The sequence below is a fragment of the Sturnira hondurensis genome, unplaced genomic scaffold (assembly GCF_014824575.4).
Source record: "Sturnira hondurensis isolate 20B ecotype Veracruz unplaced genomic scaffold, ASM1482457v3 Scaffold0006199, whole genome shotgun sequence".
NCBI classification, from domain to species: Eukaryota; Metazoa; Chordata; class Mammalia; order Chiroptera; family Phyllostomidae; genus Sturnira; species Sturnira hondurensis.
Window position 1 is genome coordinate 508,083 of NW_028078830.1, and position 20,664 is coordinate 528,746.

At 42.2% G+C, this 20,664-nt stretch overlaps 1 protein-coding gene and 1 pseudogene across 3 annotated transcripts in view; both read right to left on the reverse strand.

Annotated features, from left to right (window-relative positions):
* Window positions 1-1,309: 1,309 nt before the first annotated feature.
* LOC118988199 (40S ribosomal protein S27-like) lies at window positions 1,310-1,888 on the reverse strand (annotated as a pseudogene).
* A 5,122-nt stretch (window positions 1,889-7,010) lies between these two features.
* The window catches only part of LOC118988169 (zinc finger protein 345-like), a 37,659-nt gene continuing 24,005 nt past the window's right edge, over window positions 7,011-20,664 (reverse strand). For 2 of the 3 annotated variants that reach the window (XM_037047602.1, XM_037047603.1), the window contains exon 3: window positions 7,011-9,447. In XM_037047602.1, coding sequence (XP_036903497.1) covers window positions 7,298-9,447 — 2,150 coding nt within the window. In that variant the 3' untranslated portion in view covers window positions 7,011-7,297. Of the gene's footprint in view, window positions 9,448-12,397; window positions 12,525-15,259; window positions 15,541-20,664 lie in introns of those variants that run through there. The other variant, XM_037047601.1, reaches the window with a different exon arrangement.

Below are 20,664 nucleotides of genomic sequence, written 5' to 3' on the forward strand. Positions count from 1 at the left end.
TTGAAGTTTTCCCAGAGACTGCTTATAGTACCCTCATTTTCTTTGGATTCTTTTTTCCTCGTTATTCTGATTGGTTGGTTTTCGTTCCTTCTCTCCCATATTGATTTGCTTCTCAGCTTTATCACCTCAACTATTGTTTCCCTGTAAATTTTTCACCTCAATTACTGTATCCTTCATTGCTAACTAGATCCTTTTAATGCTGCTGAGATCCTTGTTAAGTTTTTAGAGCATCCAAGTAAACAGTTTTGAAGTCAGCATTTGATTAATTGCTAATCTCCATTTCATTTAGCTCTTTTTCTGGAGTTTTGATCTGTTCTTTTATTTGGGTCATTTCTTTGTCTCCTTGTTTTGGCGGCCTCCCTGTGTTTATATCTATGTACTAGGTAGAGCTGCTTTAGCTCCGTGTCTTGGTAGTGCGGCCTAATGGAGTAGGTGTCCTGTAGAGTCCAGAGGCACAAATTCCCCTATCACCAAAGCTGGGTACCTGAAGTGAACCCTTCATGTGAGCTGAGTGTACCCTCCTCTTGTACGTCAGGCATCACTACTGTTGGCAGATCAATAGAAGGCATTTACCCAGGCCAGTGAGAAGCAAGGACTGGCTGTGACCACTGACTACCAACTTCTGCCATCTGTGGATGATCAGTTACGCAGGGGCAGGGTGGTGGTGCTCTGATGTGGTCTGTAGCTGTCTGATGGGTGCTCTGTCTCTGGGATTCCCCAGGCGGTTCAGGCCAAGGTCAGCTCCCACCTGTCTTTTGCCCTCAGCCACCTTCCCATAGATATAAAGCAATCTGAGATGGCTGTGACTTGTGCTGGGCTTGGAGATTGCCAGGGGAAGCCATGCTGTGGATCTAGGCAGGCTTCTGCTAGTGCCAGGCCTAGGGCTCACTGTGGCCAGGTGTTGTTTGATAGAATTCAGGGAGTCATGAAGCATAAGCCAAGACCAGACATTCATGTGGAAAAGTAGTATAGGAAGGCCCACAAGTTGGGTGGGGCGGAGTCTCTAGGAATTGCTAAGGCAGGTCAAAAATTGTTAGACATGTCGACCGAGCCTCTCAGATATGGCATCACCTTGCCTGCTCTAGGGTGCAGGGGGAGGGTTTGGAAAAGAGACCATTACCTCACTGACCTTAACGCCAGACACTTCAGGGTCTCCCTGTATATCAATGGTGCCTTTCACGCTATGACAGTGTTGGAGCAAAGAGAGTGAGTCTGAGTAGGTGAGTCTGTGTCTGGGATCTTTTTGTTTTTTTTTTTAATTGAAAATGTGTTTATAGGAATGGTTCCCCAGCCACTTCGATTCAAGGTATTTTTAGTGCTGCTTCCTTCTGAAGGAGCATCCTTCTGTAAGCCTTGCTTTTCCTCCTGTAGGCTGACAGAGGATTGCGGAGCAGCCAACACACGCAAACTACCATTTATGCATGGCTAAAGACGGTGATTTCATAGCATCCTTGGCATTTCATCCTTGAAGTAGGAATTGCGGCTCTGCACCAGGCATTTCTTCTGTCTCCTTTCCTCCTCCTCTTCTAAAGAGGGATGAAAGTGATCCTTTGTGAGAGGCATGTTGTCACGGGGAGGTCATCATGGCCAGAAAGCTGTGTCTGGGGTCTTTAAGTGAACTGCTTGAGACTCAATTGTCTTGCACTAACAGAATCCCCACTTGTTTTTGCAAACAAAAGTTACGGGACCTTATCCTCCTGGCCCTGGGTCCCTGAGGTGGGATCCTGATGTGGGGCTGGACTCCCAGCGCCCAAGATAGCTCTCCAGAATTTTTATCCACTACATGTGGGTGGCAGCCCAGCCCATTTCTCATCGTTCCCCAAACCAGTCTGGATGAATGTGGTTTCCTTAATTCCCGTGTTCCCAGACTTCCATTCAGCTCAGTATCTGATGGTTCTGAGTGATGGTTGTCCTATATTTTGGTTGTAATTTTGATGCTATTGTGCAGAGTTAAGCCATATCTACCTATGCTGCCATCTTGACCAGAAGTCCAGAGACAATTTAGAGTGAGGCACAAAAGGGACCAAACATAACAGAAACAATGACTCTGAAATTCTTAGGGGCTGGTAGGAAAAATAGAAATGGATTCTGCTCAGTTAAAGAAGTTGCTCAACTTGGGAGTGTCAGAGCCACAGGATATCAAGTAACGTGTGACCCTATAATATGCTGATAAAGCCCTGAGGTCACTCTCAGAAAAGTGGCAAGCCCCTGTGGAGCTTTAAGAGTATCATCCATACATTCAACAGATGACCCTGTCATTTGAAATCTGGTGGACATCTAGGGCATGATATTGGCCATCAATGCACTCTAGCCACACTGAGGAGCTGCATCTACTTCCTGTATTCCTGGGACAATGCCGTCCAGAGTTAGGCCTTTCCTCTTCTTTGACAAAAGGCAAAAACTTGACAGTACCTCTTGACACTGATTCGGAAGGCCTACTAGCCCTACTGGATTAAGGTATTTTATTCAATTTGTCCTGCAACCGGGCCATGGAATCAAACTACATCAGCCAAAGCTTCCCTGAGACCTAGGTGAGCCTCTGAAATAGGTGACATAATTAGTAAATGATTACTGAAGAAATGAAACATGATGTCATGGCTTCCCTTTAACTCCTAAATTTCTCGACTCGCACTTCATTATATCTTTCTCACCTCATTATTTTTCTTCATTTTCAGGAGTCAAAAGGACCCACACTTTGTAGAAAGAAGATATTCAGCCACATTTCCAGCAAAGTCATAGCTCAAGTTTGTTCTGTCATTCTTAGAACTAAGAGTCCTTTATGTACTACCCTTTGGGACTTACCTGTCTTAGGGCTTCACAGATCATTTTTCTCATATAGCTATTTTAGTAATACTCTTGTATAACCCCATTCATCAACATTATTACCTTTCTTTAGAAATTATGAATCCACTGTGGCTGGTGTGCCTCAATGGATTGAGCACCTGCCTCCAAAGGGTTGCCGGTTCAATTCCTAGTCAGGGCACATGACTGGGTTGCGGGCCAGTTCCCCAGTGATGGGTGGATGAGAGGCAACCACACATTGATGTTTCTCTTCCTCTCTTTCTGCCTCCCTTCCCCTCTGTCTACAAATAAATAAGCAATATCTTAAAAAAAAAAAAAGAAATTCTCAATCCATAACTCTTTTACAGAAATAACCCCCAGTCCCCATGCAGAAACCATCACTACATTTACAGGTAAAATGATCATTTCCCTGCCAGGTGAAGAAATACAAGAATCCAAAATGTGTTTCTCACGTTCACATGCCCACCTTCCAAACCTTCATGGATGGCAATATCACAACCATTCTTGTACAGAAATGTAAATTTTGTACAAAACCACTACGTCCAGGTAGTTAATATTCACATAAGTTAACATATCTTATCTCAGAAAACTCAGGGAGAATTTCATCTGCAAAACCAATTATTTTTGGCCCTGGCTGCTGTGTCTCAGTGGATTGAATGCCAGCATGTGCACTGAAAGGTCACTGGTTTGATTCCCAGTCAGGGTACAGGCATGGACTGTGACCCATGTCCCAGTAGTGGGCATTCAAGAGTAAATTGATAGTTGTTCCTCTCAAATGTGGATGTATCGCCCTGGCTGGCGTAGCTCAGTGGACTGTGAACCAAAGGAGCACAGGCCTGCGAACCACACGATCGTGGTTCGATTCCCAGTCAGGGCACATGCCTGGGTTGCAGGCCAGTTCCCAGCAGGGGACTCACGAGAGGCAACCATACATTGATATTTCTCTCCTTCCCTTCCCCTATAAAGATAAATAAAATCTTTAAAAAATAAATTTAAAAAAATGTAGATGTATCTATACCTTTCTTTCTTCCTTCCTTCCCCTCCTTCAGATGAAAATGGAAAATCAGTAACATTTAGAAGGGCTTTAAAGATTTAGCACTAATCCAAGCAAGACATTGTACTGACAGCAGTGAGGAGGAAAAGATGAAGGAAAAGGAGAATTTTACAGTGTCCACTGGTTCCTTTAAATTAATTGTGTTTAGTAAAATGCCAAGGATGCAGATTGCAAATATCACCAAAGATGCACCAGACTCACCCTATCTGAAAAAGCCCATGAACCATAATTCTGCTAACTGGAACACAGATGCATTGATTCATCATTTGGCCAATATACCTGCCTAGAGCAATAAGGATTAAGAAGTTCAGCTGTGACCAGAGTTTACTGGGCATTGTAGCGAGGGATTATGTTCAGAAGGACTACATTCCTACTCAAAGATCTCTGGTGCAGACACAGGGACACTGGAAAGGAGGATGTGGTTACTGAACAAGGACAGGGCTGCAGGGAATAGATGGTGAGCACCATTGTCTCCTCCAGCCAGTCCTGGATGGAGTAAAGGATCAAGCAGGCGGAGTTTCCTGTATGAAGAGGTGAACACTCCACCAAGGAGGTAACAATACTGTAGGTCTCCAGCATCACTTCTGAATATACCCGACATCACATTTAGTTGTCCTCAACAGTACAGAGTGCACGTCGGTGACAGATACCAAAAACACTTGATGGGCCCTGGCTGGCGTAGCTCAGTGGATTGAGCACAGGCCTGCGAACCAGAGGATCACGGTTCAATTCCCAGTCAGGGCACATGCCCGGGTTGCAGGCCAGTTCCCTGCAGGCCAACTCCCAGCAGGGGACGCGCAAAAGGCAACCATACATTGATGTCTCTCTCCCTCTCTCCTTCCCCTCTAAACATAAATAAATAAAGTTAAAAAAAAAAAACACTTGATGGGTCAAACTGCGGCATTACATCCACTACAGTGGTTAAATTAAAGCCTTTCATGCAAAATATAAGTGAATGTGCAGAAAGACTCCTCAGTGCCCAACTGTGTTAAACTTAAAAAGGAGGAAGACAAAATGCAGCTAAGGCTCAAAGTAGTTACACCTGGAAAAACCACTGGAACTGACAGATAGTGTCCCAAGAATACTAGGAGATAGATGTTAAGCATTCTTTTTTATTTTATTTTATTTATTTTTTTATAAAAATTTCATTTATTTATCTTTAGAGGGGAAGGGAAGGAGAGGAGAGAAATATCAATGTATGGTTGCCTCTCGTGAGTCCCCTGCTGGGAACTGGCCTGCAACCCAGGCATGTGCCCTGACTGGGAATCGAACCACGATCGTGTGGTTCGCAGGCCTACGCTCAATCCACTGAGCTATGCCAGCCAGGGCTAAGCATTCTAAGAAATCAGAAAAATGTAGATATTTCATTATAATTGCAACAGCTGAGTTTGTTTTCTTGATCTTTACTGTCCTTCTGCCCTGTGCTGAGGCCTTAACATGCCACAATAGGAAATGTCCCCAGCTCTGGAACCACACTAATGACCGAATAAAGCCTCTTGAACCTGACATTTGTTGTATGAACTTGGACAAACCCCTTTGCCTTCCTCATATTTGAGGGCCAGTTATTAATTTCCTATCAGTCACTAAAGTGAGTTTTGGGAATTTTGTTGACACCCAGAGATGCCCCTGTGGAGAATCCATACAGATACCTACAAGTCCAGAAGCCACCTCCTCCCTGTGGTAATCTGTGTGGATAGCAGCAGATATGGGAGACCTGCAAAGCTCCATTCATTCTTCCCAAGAACTTGGGACAGAAGATTCCAGGGGGTTTTGGCCTGTAGGTGGTACCCAAAGTTGGTAACTAAATGTAAGGCAAGTACTTCTTGAACAAGCACCAAGGCAGGGGATCAAGGCTGCTCTTTATCACTGTATTACAAGCGGAAATATGGAGGCCCATATAGTGCATCGATTTTCTATAATCATAACAATAGTCAAACCTAAGCTTTAAACCCAGGTTGCATGGCCCAAGGTATGGGGAGGATCTAGTCACTGATTTCTTCTCTTTGACTTCCGAGAGGGCTCAAGAAATAGTTATTCATCCTCATACTACTAATTTCACCTTCAAGTCCTGCTCCAGCCCAGCAAACCCCAGATGACAGAGCACAAAAATGGGTGAACACTACAAACCAAGGCTTTTTATTATATTACCGTTTGCACTAACAAAAGTGATAGTGTTAATAATGCAGAGTATTCCTTAAAAGGATATATGTACCTACTACTTATTGTACAGCAAAAAATCTGAAGAATTAGGAAATATTTTCCACTATTAAGAACAATTACTCCAAAAAAACACAAAAATTTCCATAAGCTGAAAATTACCTGTTGTTCAAGAAGTGAAAGTGGTGATATTGCAACACATATCTTTGCTATTTTATCACCTATCATTTACAGGAGAGTAGCTGAAGTTAATAAAACAACAAGTAAATTATGTAAGCACATAATATACTAAAAACAATTAGTAGTGCATATACACCTGCAAAAATGCTCATTATAAATCTGTAGGGAAATGCAACTAAAACAGAGAACATGATGAACATATACAAAGAGCCAGACCTGATAAAAATAAAGCACTCAAGATTTTGTGAGATGGGGAGAAACCACCCACATATACTATGTGTAAGAATGTGTACTAGCCATGTAAATTCACAACTAGTTTAGGTTGTACTTTGTTAGGTTCTTTAGAATTTAAACATGAAATTCTGAGACATGGCCATACTGTGAACATATAAAATTAAATTCAAGGGTTTCCTCACAAAGTTTTCTTCAGTGTCATTGCACTGGAAAAATACATTTCCCAAAGTATAACCATTTACACAGTGAGAACACTCCAATGATAAAAGGATATAAACTTATGGCTAGAGATTTCACATGATCACTTCACACTTAAGTATTTATTTAACCAGTCTGAACTGTGAACAAGGTGAGTATGACTCTGAGATAAAGTATTTCCTAAATTAGGCCTGCCTGGTGTGGCTCAGTTAAATGAGTGCTAGCCGGTGAACGAAAGGGTCCCTGGTTTGATTCCCAGTCGGGGCAGATGCCTGGGTTGCAGGCCAGTTCCCCAGTGGGGGACATGCAAGAGGCAACCATGCATTGATGTTTCTCTCCCTCGCTTTCTCCTTCTCTTCCCCTCTAATAAAATCTTTTTTTAAAAAAGAAAGAAAACTGGGAAAAAAACACTTCCCACATTCACTGCATTCATAAGGCTTTTCTTTTTCGTGAACTATTCATGCTAATCTGGGTGAGACTGTTACAGCTATAGGATATCCTAAATTCAGAACACTCATAAAGCCTAGGCCCTTTGTGAACTCTGATAATACCAACAGAGTTACTGGTAAAAGATTTCCAAACTTCACCGCACTCAAAAAGCCTTTATCCAGTGTAAACACTTCAATGATGACAAAAGGCAGAACTACTCGTGTTTTTCCACATTAACTGCACTCATGGTTTTACTCCAGAATGAACTCTATAGTGTTGAATAAGGGAGGAGCTTTGTCTAAAACATTTCTTACATTCACTACACTCATAGGGTCTTTCACCAGTGTGAATGCGCTGATGACAACGATAACCATTCCTAGTAGAAAAAGATTTCCCACATTCACTGCACTCATAAGGCTTTTCTCCAGTGTGTACTCTCTGATGAATACGAAGAACAGAGCTACTGGTAAAAGATTTCCCACATTCACCACACGCATAAGGCCTTTCTCCAGTGTGAACTCTCAGATGACACCGAAGGTCAGAGCTATAGGCAAAACATTTCCCACATTCACCACACTCATAAGGCCTTTTGCCAGTGTGAACTCTGTGATGCTTACGAAGGGCAGAGTTCATGGTAAACGATTTCCCACATTCACTGCACTCAAAAGGTCTTTCACCAGTGTGAAGTTTCTGATGAGAATTAAAATTTTCTTTCCTCTTAAAACATTTCCCACACTCACTGCACTCATAAGGCTTTTCTCCAGCGTGAACTCTCTGATGACAGATAAGGTAAGAACTACAAGTAAAAGATTTCCCACATTCTGTGCACTCATAAGGCCTTTCTCCACTGTGAACTCTCTGATGACAAATAAGGTAAGAACTACAAGTAAAAGATTTCCCACATTCAGTACATTCATAAGGCCTTTCTCCAGTGTGAACTCTCTGATGACAATTAAAGTGATATTTCCTTCTAAAAGATTTCCCACAATCACTGCACTCATAAGGCTTTTCTGTAGTGTGTACTCTCTGATGATCATGGAGGGCAGAGTTCCTGGTAAAAGATTTCCCACATTCACTGCACTGATAAGGCCTTTCTCCAGTGTGAACTCTGCGATGACAGTTAAAGTAATATATTCTCCTAAAAGTTTTCCCACATTCGCCACACTCATAAGGCTTTTCTCCAGTGTGAACTCTCTGATGATCATGGAGGGAAGCACTACTGATAAAAGATTTCCCACATTCAAGACATTCATAAGGCCTTTCTCCAGTGTGAACTCTCATGTGGTCATGGAGGGCAGAGCTACTGGTAAAAGATTTCCCACATTCTCTGCACTCATAAGGCTTTTCCCCAGTATGAACTCGCTGATGGTAACGGAAAGCAGAGCTACTGGTAAAATGTTTCCCACATTCAGTGCACTCATAAGGCCTTTCTCCAGTGTGAACTCGCTGATGGTATCGGAGGGCAGAGCTACTGGTAAAAGATTTCCTACATTCACTGCACTCGTAAGGCCTTTCTCCAGTGTGAAGTCTCTGATGATAACAAAGGGCAGAGCTACTGGTAAAAAATTTTCCACATTCTCTGCACTTATAAGGCCTTTCTCCAGTGTGTACTCTCTGATGACATTTAAAGTCATATTTCCTCTTAAAAGATTTCCCACATTCACCGCACTTATAATACTCTTCTCTAGTGAGAAGTCTCTGATGATCATGGGGAGCAGAGCTACTGGTAAAAGATTTCCCATATTCATCAAATTCATAAGGTTTTTCTCCCGTGAAAAGTCTATGAGGAGCAGAGAGAGCCGAACTATTGGTAGAAAATTTTCCACATTCAAAACACACAAAACACTGTCTTCCTGTAAGGAAATCACGGTCCTCAACAAGTGTGTGGTCACAGCCAATGGCTTTCTTGCATTCTTCTGGGTTGTAATAATGTGTACTTTGAAAAATCTTTCCAGAATCAGAGATTTCCTTTACCCTGTGCATGGTGTGAGTAGCCAGTTTCTCAAGATGTCCTGAGCTGATGAGCAAGCATTTTCCAACCTGACTAGAGGTACAAGGCTTCCATGACACATGGAAATTGCAGCTGTTTGCAAGTGACACCCTGTCCACACTGCTTATGAAACCATTCTCTGTTGTGTCCTGCTCCTGGTGGTGACTCTTTGTACTGAAATAAAATGGTTTTGCACATGCCCCACACTTCAGCAGTGTGGGACTCTGTTGTGTTCCCTGCTGGTCAACCAAGAGGAAAATGTCTCTCAAGACACACCCACAACTCTGACAGGGGTGGCTCTTCTGGGAAGTCAAAGCTGCCTTGGGATTCTTAGCCTGTGAGACTCTTACAGATAAGTTTTGTTCAGTGGGTGCCTCCACATCCTCTGCTCCACAGCAGCAACCTGAACAAAAAGAAATGCTGGTGAAATACATAGTGACATATTGTGAGGGAGGGGCTTTTCTCATCCCTAATTTCCATCTGTCACATCAAGGCATGATTCTAGGCAATGATTGTCAAGACAAGTGAGACAGACTCTGAAAAAGTGGTGGCTGTGCATTACTAGGTTAATAAATAACGGGCACCTCATTAAACAAAGTACACTGGATGCGACAGAACATAAGGAGGAGAGGCAGGGTTTAGAAGTTGTCTCACTACTGATGGCTGCCTACAAAAGCCTTCCTGCTGGTGATGTCAGGCTGTGCAGAGGATATGAATGTGCCCCAAACTACAAAAATCAACTGCATCAGAGCGGATGTGGTGCAAGGTTCGTACAGAAGCATGGACACCTCAAGGTGCAAGAGACATTGACCAAAGTTGGAGAGCACACCAGAAAGACTCCTCAGAAAAATGGCGTAGTGCAAAGGATACAGACACAGATACTAGTCCTGGCTGGAAGTCAGAGTAGAAATGATAACTATGTGAACGAACAGGCAAAGTGCCAACACTGTGAAAGGACAAGTAGATTAGGGTGTAGCCAGTGGCAATGGTGACAAAATACAGTTGAACAGACAGGATTCTCATTATGTTTTAACAAAACCCTGATATCAACCCCTTTACAAGTACCATTCACCAACACCAGACCCCTATGAGCCCATCCTGTGTTGGCTGGATTCATGTCCCCCTTGTGATACACAAAGGACTCTTCCACTTCCCTCCCAGTGGAGCAGCTACATGGGACACCGATGATGAAACTCATAAGGTAAAACTAAAGAGATGAGTAACTAGCACTGTCATAGAACAACATTTCTCCTCACACATTTCTCCTCAAAGGAACCTGTAGAGTTTTTGAGCATAGATATCAAGAGGAATCCTCTTGGCCACAACATCACTTATGAAAGAACAATATCAGTATGTCCCCAGCAATCTTTGTCCCCAAAGCCTCCAAAATAGATAGTTATGTAGGTGGCAAACTGCTGCCCTGGCCTCTGAGGGCCTCTGGGATTTTTACTACTTGGACCTCAGCTCAAAGGACAAAAAGAATGCTAATTGAAACTTGTCTTCAGCTCAAAACACAACACATCATGTACCAAGCACTCTTGTATCCACATGCAGATATAACTTCTTTTGGCCCTGAATGGTGTGGATCAGTAGGTTAAGCACCAAATCCCAGTCTAGGTACATGCCTGGGTTGCAGGCCTAATACCCAGATGGGAGCGTCCAAGATGCAACCAATCGATGATTCTCTCACACATCAATGTTTTCTCTCCCTTACTCTCTCCCCAATGCCCCTCTCTCTAAAAGGAAATAAAATATCTTTAAAAAAAGTTTACGGGCACAAATAGGTTGAAAAATAAAGATATATAAAAATCATTCCATACAAATAAAAACTAAGAGAGCAGGAACAGATAAAATTCTATCACACAAAATAGACAACCTCAATCACTATCATAAGGAAAAAGGACATCCTAAAATGATAAAGGAGTCAGTTCATCAAAAGAAAAACAATTTTAGTTACTATTTACTCAACCACAGAGCACCTAAGTACATAAGCAAACAATATAAGATCTGAAGGCAGAAAATATGACCCGAAGTACTAGACAAGTTAAATATTCCCCTTTTCACAATGGGTAGATATAACTGATTAAAAGCAATAAATAATTCCTGAGATTTAACTGCATTTTAGAGAAAATAGAAGTAATAAATACACAGGAAATATTTTATCCACCCTTGGTCTGGTGGCTCACTTGTTTGGAGAGTGGCCCAGTGCACCAAAAGATCATGGGTTTGAGTCCCAGTGGGGGTGCCTCCAAGAGGCAAACAAGTGGTACTTTTTTCTCACATTCATGTTTCTCTCTCTTTCTCAGTCCCTTTGCTTGCTCTAGCAGTCAATAAACATAAACACAAGTAAATATTCAAAATATGTATGTAAAAATTATAAACAAGAATATAAAAAGTACCCTGGCTGGTGTGGCTCAGTGAATTGAGTGCCAGCCTGTGAAACAAAGGGTTGCTGGTTTGATTTCCATTCAGGGCACATGCCTGAGTTGTGGGCCAGGTCCCCAGTTGGGGATGCACGTACAGCAACCTCATACTGATATTTCGCTTCCTCTCTTCCTCCCAACCTTTCTCTAAAAATAAATAAATAAAATCTCTTTTAAAAAATCTTTTTTAAAGAGATTTTATTCATTTATCTTTAGAGGGGAAGGGAAGGAGAGAGGGAGAGAAATATCAATGTATGGTTGCTTCTTGTGTGTCCCCTGCTGGGAACTGGCCTGCAACCCAGGCATGTGCCCTGACTGGGAATTGAACCGCGATCGTGTGGTTCGTAGGCCCGTGCTCAATCCACTGAGCTACACCAGCCAGGGCTCTTTTAAAAAATTTAAAAATATATATAAAAAGTGCTTTTCCTCACTAATCAATGAGAAATCCACTAGGCTTCCACAAACACTACTGACCTCAACCCTTCGGCAGTACGGCAGGGGTTGGGGCTTCAGAGAGAGATGATGCATGGAAAAAAAAACATGCCTTACAAGTTACAAGGACTACAAAGAAAACTGGGCAAGCAAAAAGTATACACACAGTCCACAAGTGAGGACAGAGCAACTACTGAAGAACAAAGAGCATGGGGAAAATGCAGTCTAGTTGAGGTTATTGGTGAGTGTGAGGGTGGGTTTTTTTGTTTGTTTTTGGAAGGTAAGAGTTAAGTTTATTATGTTTGGGGCAATGAAGCAAAAAGAAGGACTTCTGGAGACAGGATCAGGGGTGACCCAAGACCTGCTACTGTTGTCCATTGCTCCCTGGGTACAACTCTGCTCAACACCCTTGGACTGAGATAGAAGAAATTGCAACCCTGAGAAAATGGGGGTACAGGCCTATTGAAGGGAAGAGTAAAGGGAGAATCTATGTCTTACCCAGCGATGATATAAGAGCATAGTTCTCCAGCATCACATCAAGGTACAGGTGTCTCTGAGCCTCATCAAGGAGGAGCCACTCAGTCCTCGAGAAATATATGGCGACATCCTCAAAGGTCACAACACTCTGTCGGAATTAATACAAATGAATCCAGAGCAGTCTGCCTAAAATCCTGCAATCCAAATATTCCCCACACCAAACCCCTTGCAGGGCCCCCAGTTCAAAGACAACTGGTCCCAGAGCTGACTGCTGTCTCATCACTCACTAATCACTCTCATTGCCCTCAGCACAGGCAGGCAGGACAAGAGGAAGTGAGACAGATAAATTCCATCTATCTGAAGGCCATGTCTGAAGGGACCCATTCTTCCTGCTAAGCAGTTTCATTAAGTCTCCCAGATCAGGCTTCCAAAACAGGGCCAAATATGGTCTTATCTTCAGCCTTAAGTCCCAGGTAACTAGGGCAATCATCTCACACTTCCTCTAGCTGTACATACCAATGTGTGAGCTCTACCTCCTTTACATATTCATGCCCAGATTTACTCCCTCAGTTCTGTCACCTTCACTTTTATGTACAAAAGAGCCACCACTTTTTCCCCCCAATTTTTTAATTTATTTTTCAAGTACAGTTTTCTATTACTCCCATCCCCTCCCACCCCCGTGCTCCCCCTCCCTCCCATTTCCACCCTTCTCAGTTGTTGTCCGTGTATCCTTTATATATGTTCCTTTAAATCCCTCCATTTCCCCTGAAATCCCCTCCCCTCTCCCCCAAAGAGCCACCACTTTTGCTTGATTCTATTCTTAACCCTTCCACAGATTTCCAGACTCCATATTCAGCTGTTCACTGGAAGTTTCCATTCACTGCTCTTTGAAACTTTAAAAAATGTTAACCAAAAGAACATTCTAATATTCCTAAAGAGAGTTAACCTACCTACCAAAATCTCCCCCAGCCCAGCTGAATGGAGCCTGTACCATTGAACACTTTTCCTTTTTCTCCTTCATAATCTGCATAATCTCCTACATAATCTGAAACTCTTACTTGCCCTCCTTAAAAAATAGAGGGGGAAAGATGGAAAAGTGTATGAAGGGGATGAATGATAATGGAAAAAATTCAAAAACTGGAACAACAATCCAACCTTTTCTCCTACCTCTGAGGCTCAACTCTGCACTCCCTTCCTCTGTTTTTAACTTCCATAATCTGTTTCCACTATGGAAGCAGAGTGAGCCCAGGAGAGACCAATTACTTCTTCTTACACAAATAACCTATTATCTCCAAGACAGATGCTCAGATTATCATTTGGCCACATAACAGGTCTGATTATTAAACTCCACCCTCGAATGCTCTTTTTTTAACATAAAGGAGACCTGATACCTATTCCTACTCCCAGCTCTGTTTCTATGGTTACGTGTCTCTCCCCAGATAACCATCCATAAATGCTTACAGTTGCTGCCAATGTGTACCAAAAAAAGGGGGCGGGGTGGACCATTTGCCTAACCTGATAAGCTTAGGGAATCCCCCATGATGGCCTTACAAACTGAGAGACTGAAAATGCTCCTATATATGATTTGAAATTAAAACTTTTTAACTAAAAGTGAGTCATGACAAGAGCATAGGACAAGGAGTCATGTCCTATGCCTGTATCTTTTTGGAGGAAGGGCAATTTTTACTTTAAATGAGTCCATCTTTGCATTTTTGCACCTATGTTAACATACCTTTAGAACATCAGCATAATTTCCTTTTTTATCACCCTAGGGCACAAACACTGCATCAGACCAGACACCAAAAATGTCCCCTTGTTCTTATTATTGTGTTAATTAAATATTAACTATCCTATACCCACATTTGTAAAAGACATATGTGTCTTACAATTTTTACTTTTTATCTACTATCAGAATTTTCCTTCTTTGTTTTCTCCTGACTCCCACACCTACAACCAATGGATTTAAAGTTCCCCAATTATGTCTTCCTTTTGATTCTGATGTATAAAATGAGTGAAAACCTGTCATTTTCCTAACTATTTTTCTCAACCAGTTGAGATTGTTTTCAATCAGTTTGGTTCAAATAATGTTAAAAATGTCTCTACAGGTTTGAATGTTTCTTAACGTTAATACCAGAAATGGGAGCCCCTTGCTTGATAATACCTGTGACATGCACTGAGGATTGGGGCATCTCCAGGGTCCCCACTTCCAAGAGCAGAGAAAAAAACAAGGGAAAAGTCTTTAGACACTGTACAGTAATGTCACCCACCACGGAAGGGCTGCGACACCCTGTCCTTCCTTGTCTAAGTTACAAAATGGTTTTCAACTTCAGAACCTGTGATAAGAGTAAATCAACCACCCTTACAGCTCCTGGTAAGGTCTCAGCTATATCCTCCCCACCCAGCCCTGGGGTCTGGTGACCTCGGGCCAAGAGTCTCCTTAATGCCGCTGCTTACCAGAACTGTGACCTTGGACAAGGGCTCTTCTTCCAGTGCTCACTGCCCTCATCACCCCACTTGAGTCGGTTCTGTATCTAGCAGGACCTAAAAGGCTTTCAAAACCATAAGTAGCCTTTGTCGCCTCTCGGTTCACGACAATCCTAGGCCCCCAGGACCCTCAGAATGAAGGTGCATCTCCTCTGCCTCCCAGTCAGGACGTGACTCCGCCTTCATTTAAAGCAGCTGTAAGGCCGAGGCCAGGTTTAGGGGTTTATCCACGTCCGGTACCTGCGCTTACTTACGCGGCGGCCTCTCAGCCCGTCACACCGTGTGTCACCCACGAGCACCTACGATCACCGACGCCAGGGCTGCAGGACGTGACGGGTCCCCACACCCGGACTGCAGTTGGGCTGAAGGGCGAGGACTGGGGGCGGGGCGCGCACTCACCTCAGCCGCGAGCCTCCGCGTGGAAGCCGCCAAAGGACTCTGTGGGCGGACTGAGGCCGGAGCGGCCGGCGAGAAGGGTGCGCCGGTCACCGAGGTCCCCATCCTGGAGCAAGCACAGGTCGCCTGGACAGAGTCACAGAACCTCACAATCGCGTTTGTGAGGCAGCAACCAAGTTTCTTCTCCGATTTCCCTTCACCGGATCACCACCGCGGCCCAGCACTCAACGAGTCTGAACGATGAATTCGGAGGGTCGAGAAAATGCCCGCCAGCAGGGCTCCGGAAGTCCCGCCCTCCTACCTTTAGCCCCAATGGAAAGGCTGTTCCTGAGCCTTCGTTAGCTCAGCCCTCCGACGGCCGGCCGGGTACTAAGGTTCCTGGAGTCCGCGGAGGTGAACGGGGTTCCTCCCGACCCTCGCCCCACTCCAAGAGACAACACCCAGACTCTGGGAAGGGTACGGGGAACTCACACGTCCTGGTCCGAAAGAGCTCTAACATGATACAACGAGCCATCTATTCCTACCGTAGGGTCTCGCGAGCATCATGATGAACACGCTTTATCTCTGCAACTCCTTAGAGCCAGTTGCAGTAATCAAAGGAAATACTCCTGCATTACAGGGTCTGGAAATTTTATGACAAATGACCGGCTTACGCCATCAAATTTATGAGAAATATAATAAGACAGTAAAACAAAACTTTGAAATAAAAAACATAACACTTAAATAGAAGTTGCCCTGGCTGGCGTGGCTCAGTGGATTGAGTCCTGGCCCAGAACTGATAGGTCTCTGGTTCAATCCCTCGTTAGGGCACCTGCCTGGGTTGTACACCAGGTCCCCAGTTGGAGGCATGTGAAAGGCAACCACACATTGATGTTTCTCTCCCTTTCTCCCTCCCTTCCTCTTTCTCTAAAAATAAATATTTTAAAAATAAAATATTTTAAAAATAAATAGAAGTCAATTGTTTACTTATAAATAAATCAATTATGAAAAATAAATTTTTGAAAAAACGGGAGAATTGAATTCTGACAAAGTTACTGGTGTTTTTTTCTTATTTCAAAATGATATTGTGACTATTAACAGAAATTTGGGGCTCCCCAGACATATTTAAAATCAGAGGTCACATGATTATTTCTTGTAACCCTAATGGATAAGTTAAAGACCATATTTATAAATTACACTTAGAGTAAATAAACAACATTCATATTGAAAGTTAAACTATGTATACCTCAAATTGAGAAAAGTGCAAAAAAATTGGAATTAACAAAAATATAGAAGTACATATATGCAATAAATATAAAAAATCAATACTATAGAAAGCCTGTGATATTTGCTCTAAAGCAAATACTATTTGCTATAGAAACCAAAACTTGAAAAACTTTAAAACTTAGTAACCTAAGAGAGAAGTTGAAAAAATCTAAAATCTTACCTGATATTACTTAAAAATTACTTCTAAAAAATAAGAAATACAGTATTTCCAGCATCCTGCTACTGGGATAGTGGACATAGAAATGGTCTGACACTGTATCCAATTTACTAACATGGGAAAATTGTATGCACTTTAATTGTCCATGAAACAGCAATCTGATGTAATCAAATCTTTTTCCCTTTTTCCAGTGAGAACTCTTAAAGTCTTGAGGACCCACATAATTTTCATTTTGGTGTGCTGCTTCTTTCATGTTTCAATTGCACCTATCCTTTCACAATTTACTATGATATTAAATATTTTCTCTTTGACTTCTTGGCTAGCCTTCAACAAATGCTTTGAGGAAACCAGGTTGTAAACACCTTTATTTACTCACTGATAAGTAACACAGACCTAGAACAGCCAAAAAACAGATGAAATAATAAGTGATTGTTAAAGAAATGAAACTTGATACCATGTCTTTCCTTACACTTTTCTAAATTTTTCTGCTTACAACGATCTTTGTCACCTATTTTTTCCTCAGGTTCTCATGAATGAAATGCACTCACACTTTGTACAAACGATTTCAGGATAGCCAAGTTTCCAGTTAAATCTCTCATTCTTAGAAGTCAGTGTCCTTTATTTACTACCCATTGTCTTACCTGTTCTCAGGCTAATTAGAGTCTTTTCTAGCTATATAAGTAATTCTTACTGAATAACTTCATTAATCAACAGGAATACCTTTCTGTAGTTTGATCTAATTCTCTTCTGGAAACAACCTGTAGTCCCCATTAGGCAGGAGACAGCATAGGAAGAACTCTGAGACTGCAATACTGTTACTGGACAGCATCTAGCACCCTGGCTGCCAGGGAACGCCTTTTACCAATTAGGTAGATTAAATAGTAAACTGAAGCAAGGGGGAGGAAGGAGACAGGTCTCACACACCAACTCAGCCATCCTGAGCCTGGTCTGATAATATTGCCGGGTGTTCCAACATCACAAGAAACACTATGTTAGCAAGAAGGGAAGTCCTTGAAATTCTATGTAACATTTCCACTATCTGGGAAAGAAAGCCTTGAAACTGTGCTTTCATCCCAAGGCCTGAATGTGGGAGAGGGTCCTCGGTGCCCAAAGAAAGAGCCCATAAAACAACTTTGGTTAATTGCCTACCTCCGGTCACTATCTGTTTTATGAGGGAGTCCCTGATGCTTACAGAAAGAGCCCATAAATAACTTTGGAAAGTGCCCCAATTGTAATTAACTGCCTCCTGTCACAACAAGATGAACAAATGGGGTCTGGAGCAAGATAAGGATTCAGGCTGACTCCCACACTTACCTAAGTTTGGGTTGTCACATTCCCCCAGGAAAGCTGGCACCACGTTTACCTGTTAATCAACATGTAAATTTTTTCTCTCCTATCCCACCAACTATGTAAGTCCTGAGAACAAAGGACCCACTCTCTCTCACTTGGGGACTCACGGTGCTCCTGGCTCTCGGGCCACTGGGCCTCTGGCCACCCGGCCTCAGGCTGCCCAGGGGCTTGCCACCCTGGTCTTCAGCCGCTTTTGCTTTTGTCACCGGTTTGCCCTGAAACTTTGCCTTTCACCCACTATTCTACCCAGTCCTGTTCTCTTCCATGGGAACAGGCCACTAATAAACTGATTACATACTACTACATTTGCTGATATGAATTCTTTATATGCAAGAAGAACCAGGTCTCTCCCATCAACACCCATGCAGACACTGTCAATGCATTTTCAGCAGAAATGATCATCATGTTCAGGATAAGTGGTAAAACCTCAAATTCAAAACCTTTACTTCAGATTCAGGTACCCACTTTCCATACAATCATAGATGCCAACATCGCACCCATTCTGGCAGCAAATATAAAATTTGTACATAACCAGTATTCCCAGATACGTCTTATTCTTAGAAGATTGGAATACTGCTATTGATGCTCAAAAGCGTCATGGTTAGTACCTTCATCAATTTCACATGTCAAGTGAGTTTTGACGAGTTTTATTGTCACCCCAAAATTCCCAAGTGCAGAACCTGTACTGAGACATAGAAGCTCTGAAGATATCTCCTTCATAAGGTAGGGTCTGTGTGGACTAAAGCAGATACTGGTATCTGAGAACTTCCATTTATTTTCACAAGCACATGGGGTTGAAGGTTGCAGGGCAGAATAGGCAGCGGATGGTGCCCTGAGGTGATAACTAATGGTATAGCCACTGCTTTTTGAATAAGAACCAAGGCTTCTCTTTACCCTTCTTTTACACAGGTGGAAACTGAGGTCCGTAGAGTGCATCACTTTCCTGTAATTATAACAATGGTCACTAATCCAAGCTTTAAACTCAGGTTGCATGGCCCAAGGCATGGGGAGTCTAATTACTGAACTCTTCCCTTGGGCTTCTAGGAGGGAAATGGTTGTTCAAGAAATACTTGTTCATCCTCATACCACCCGGTTCACCTTCAAATCCTTCTCCAGCCCAGCATACCACAGATGATGGACCATAAAAATGGGTGAACACTAAAAAGCAAGGCTTTTTATTACATTACTAAATGTGTGAACTTATAAAAGTGATTAAGTATGTAAATAATGCAGATTATTCCTTGAAATATATGATATATTCCTACTGCATTGTGTACAGCAAAAAATCCAAATAATTTGGAAATATTTTCCACTATTAAAAACAATTATTCCAAAAAATGATTTTTCATAGAGCAAAAAATACTTGTTATTCAAGGAGTGAAAATAGGTGACATTGCAATATGCGTCTTTGCTGTTTTCCTTTCCAATTTGTTAAAGGACAGTAGCCAAAATTAATAAAAGAATTGGTAAGTTATGTGAGCACACATATTACTAAAAACATATCAGTAGTATATACACACCTATAGAAATGCTCATCATAAATCCTTAGGGAAATGCAACTAAAAGAACAGAGAGAACCTGATGAACGTATGAAAAGAGCTAACACTTATAATTCTTAAAAGAAGATTCTATTAGAGTGAGGAAATGCAGCCCATACACTATGAGTAAGAATGCGTAAGGTCACAATTAGTTTAGATGCACTTTGTTAAGTCCTTAGAAAGTTAAACAATAAATTTCTGAGATATGTCTGCACTGTGAACATATAAAATTAAATGCACAGGTTTCCTCAGAAAGTTTTCTTTAGTGTCATTGCACAGGAAATAAATACATTTCCCAAAATACAACTATTTACAGGGAGAACTCTCCAATGCTAAAAGGCTATTGACTTATGGCCAGAGATTTCCCACATTCACCTCACACTTGAAGCCTTTAATCAGTGAACTGTGGTTAAGGTGACCATGACTCTGACATTAAACATTTCTTAAATTTGATGGCCCTATATGGCCTATCTCCTGTGTAAACTCTCTGATGATATGAAAAGAGAAAGCAGAGAAAAAGAATTTCCCACCCTGGCTGGTGTAGATATAAAATTAGTGGTGTAGCTGGCTGGTGTAGCTGGTGTAGCTCAGCAGATTGGCTGGTGTAGCTCAGCAGATTGAGCGTGGGCCTGTGAAGCAAAGGATCGCGGTTCAATTCCCAGTCAGGGCACATACCTGGGTTGCAGGCCAGTTCCCAGTGGGGGACACATGAAAGGCAACCACACATTGATATTTCTCTCCCTCTCTCCTTCCCTTCCCCTCTCTCTGAAAATAAAATATTTTTTTAAAAAAGAATTTCCCACAGTCACTATACTCATAAGGCCTTTCCCCAAAGTGAAATTTCTAAACATAAGGGGTCTTAGTGCTACAAGAAAACAATTTCTCATATTGCATAAATATATAAAACCTACCACCAGTGTCACTTCTCAGAGGATAACAAAAGAAATGGCTAGACATAAAAGATTTCCCAAATTTTCTTAACTTATAAGAACCTAGTGATTGTGAATTCTCTAATGGCAATGAAAGCCATAGTTACTGGTAAAAGATTTCCAATATAGACAGCACTATAAAGGCATTTCTGAAGTGCAAAATCTCTC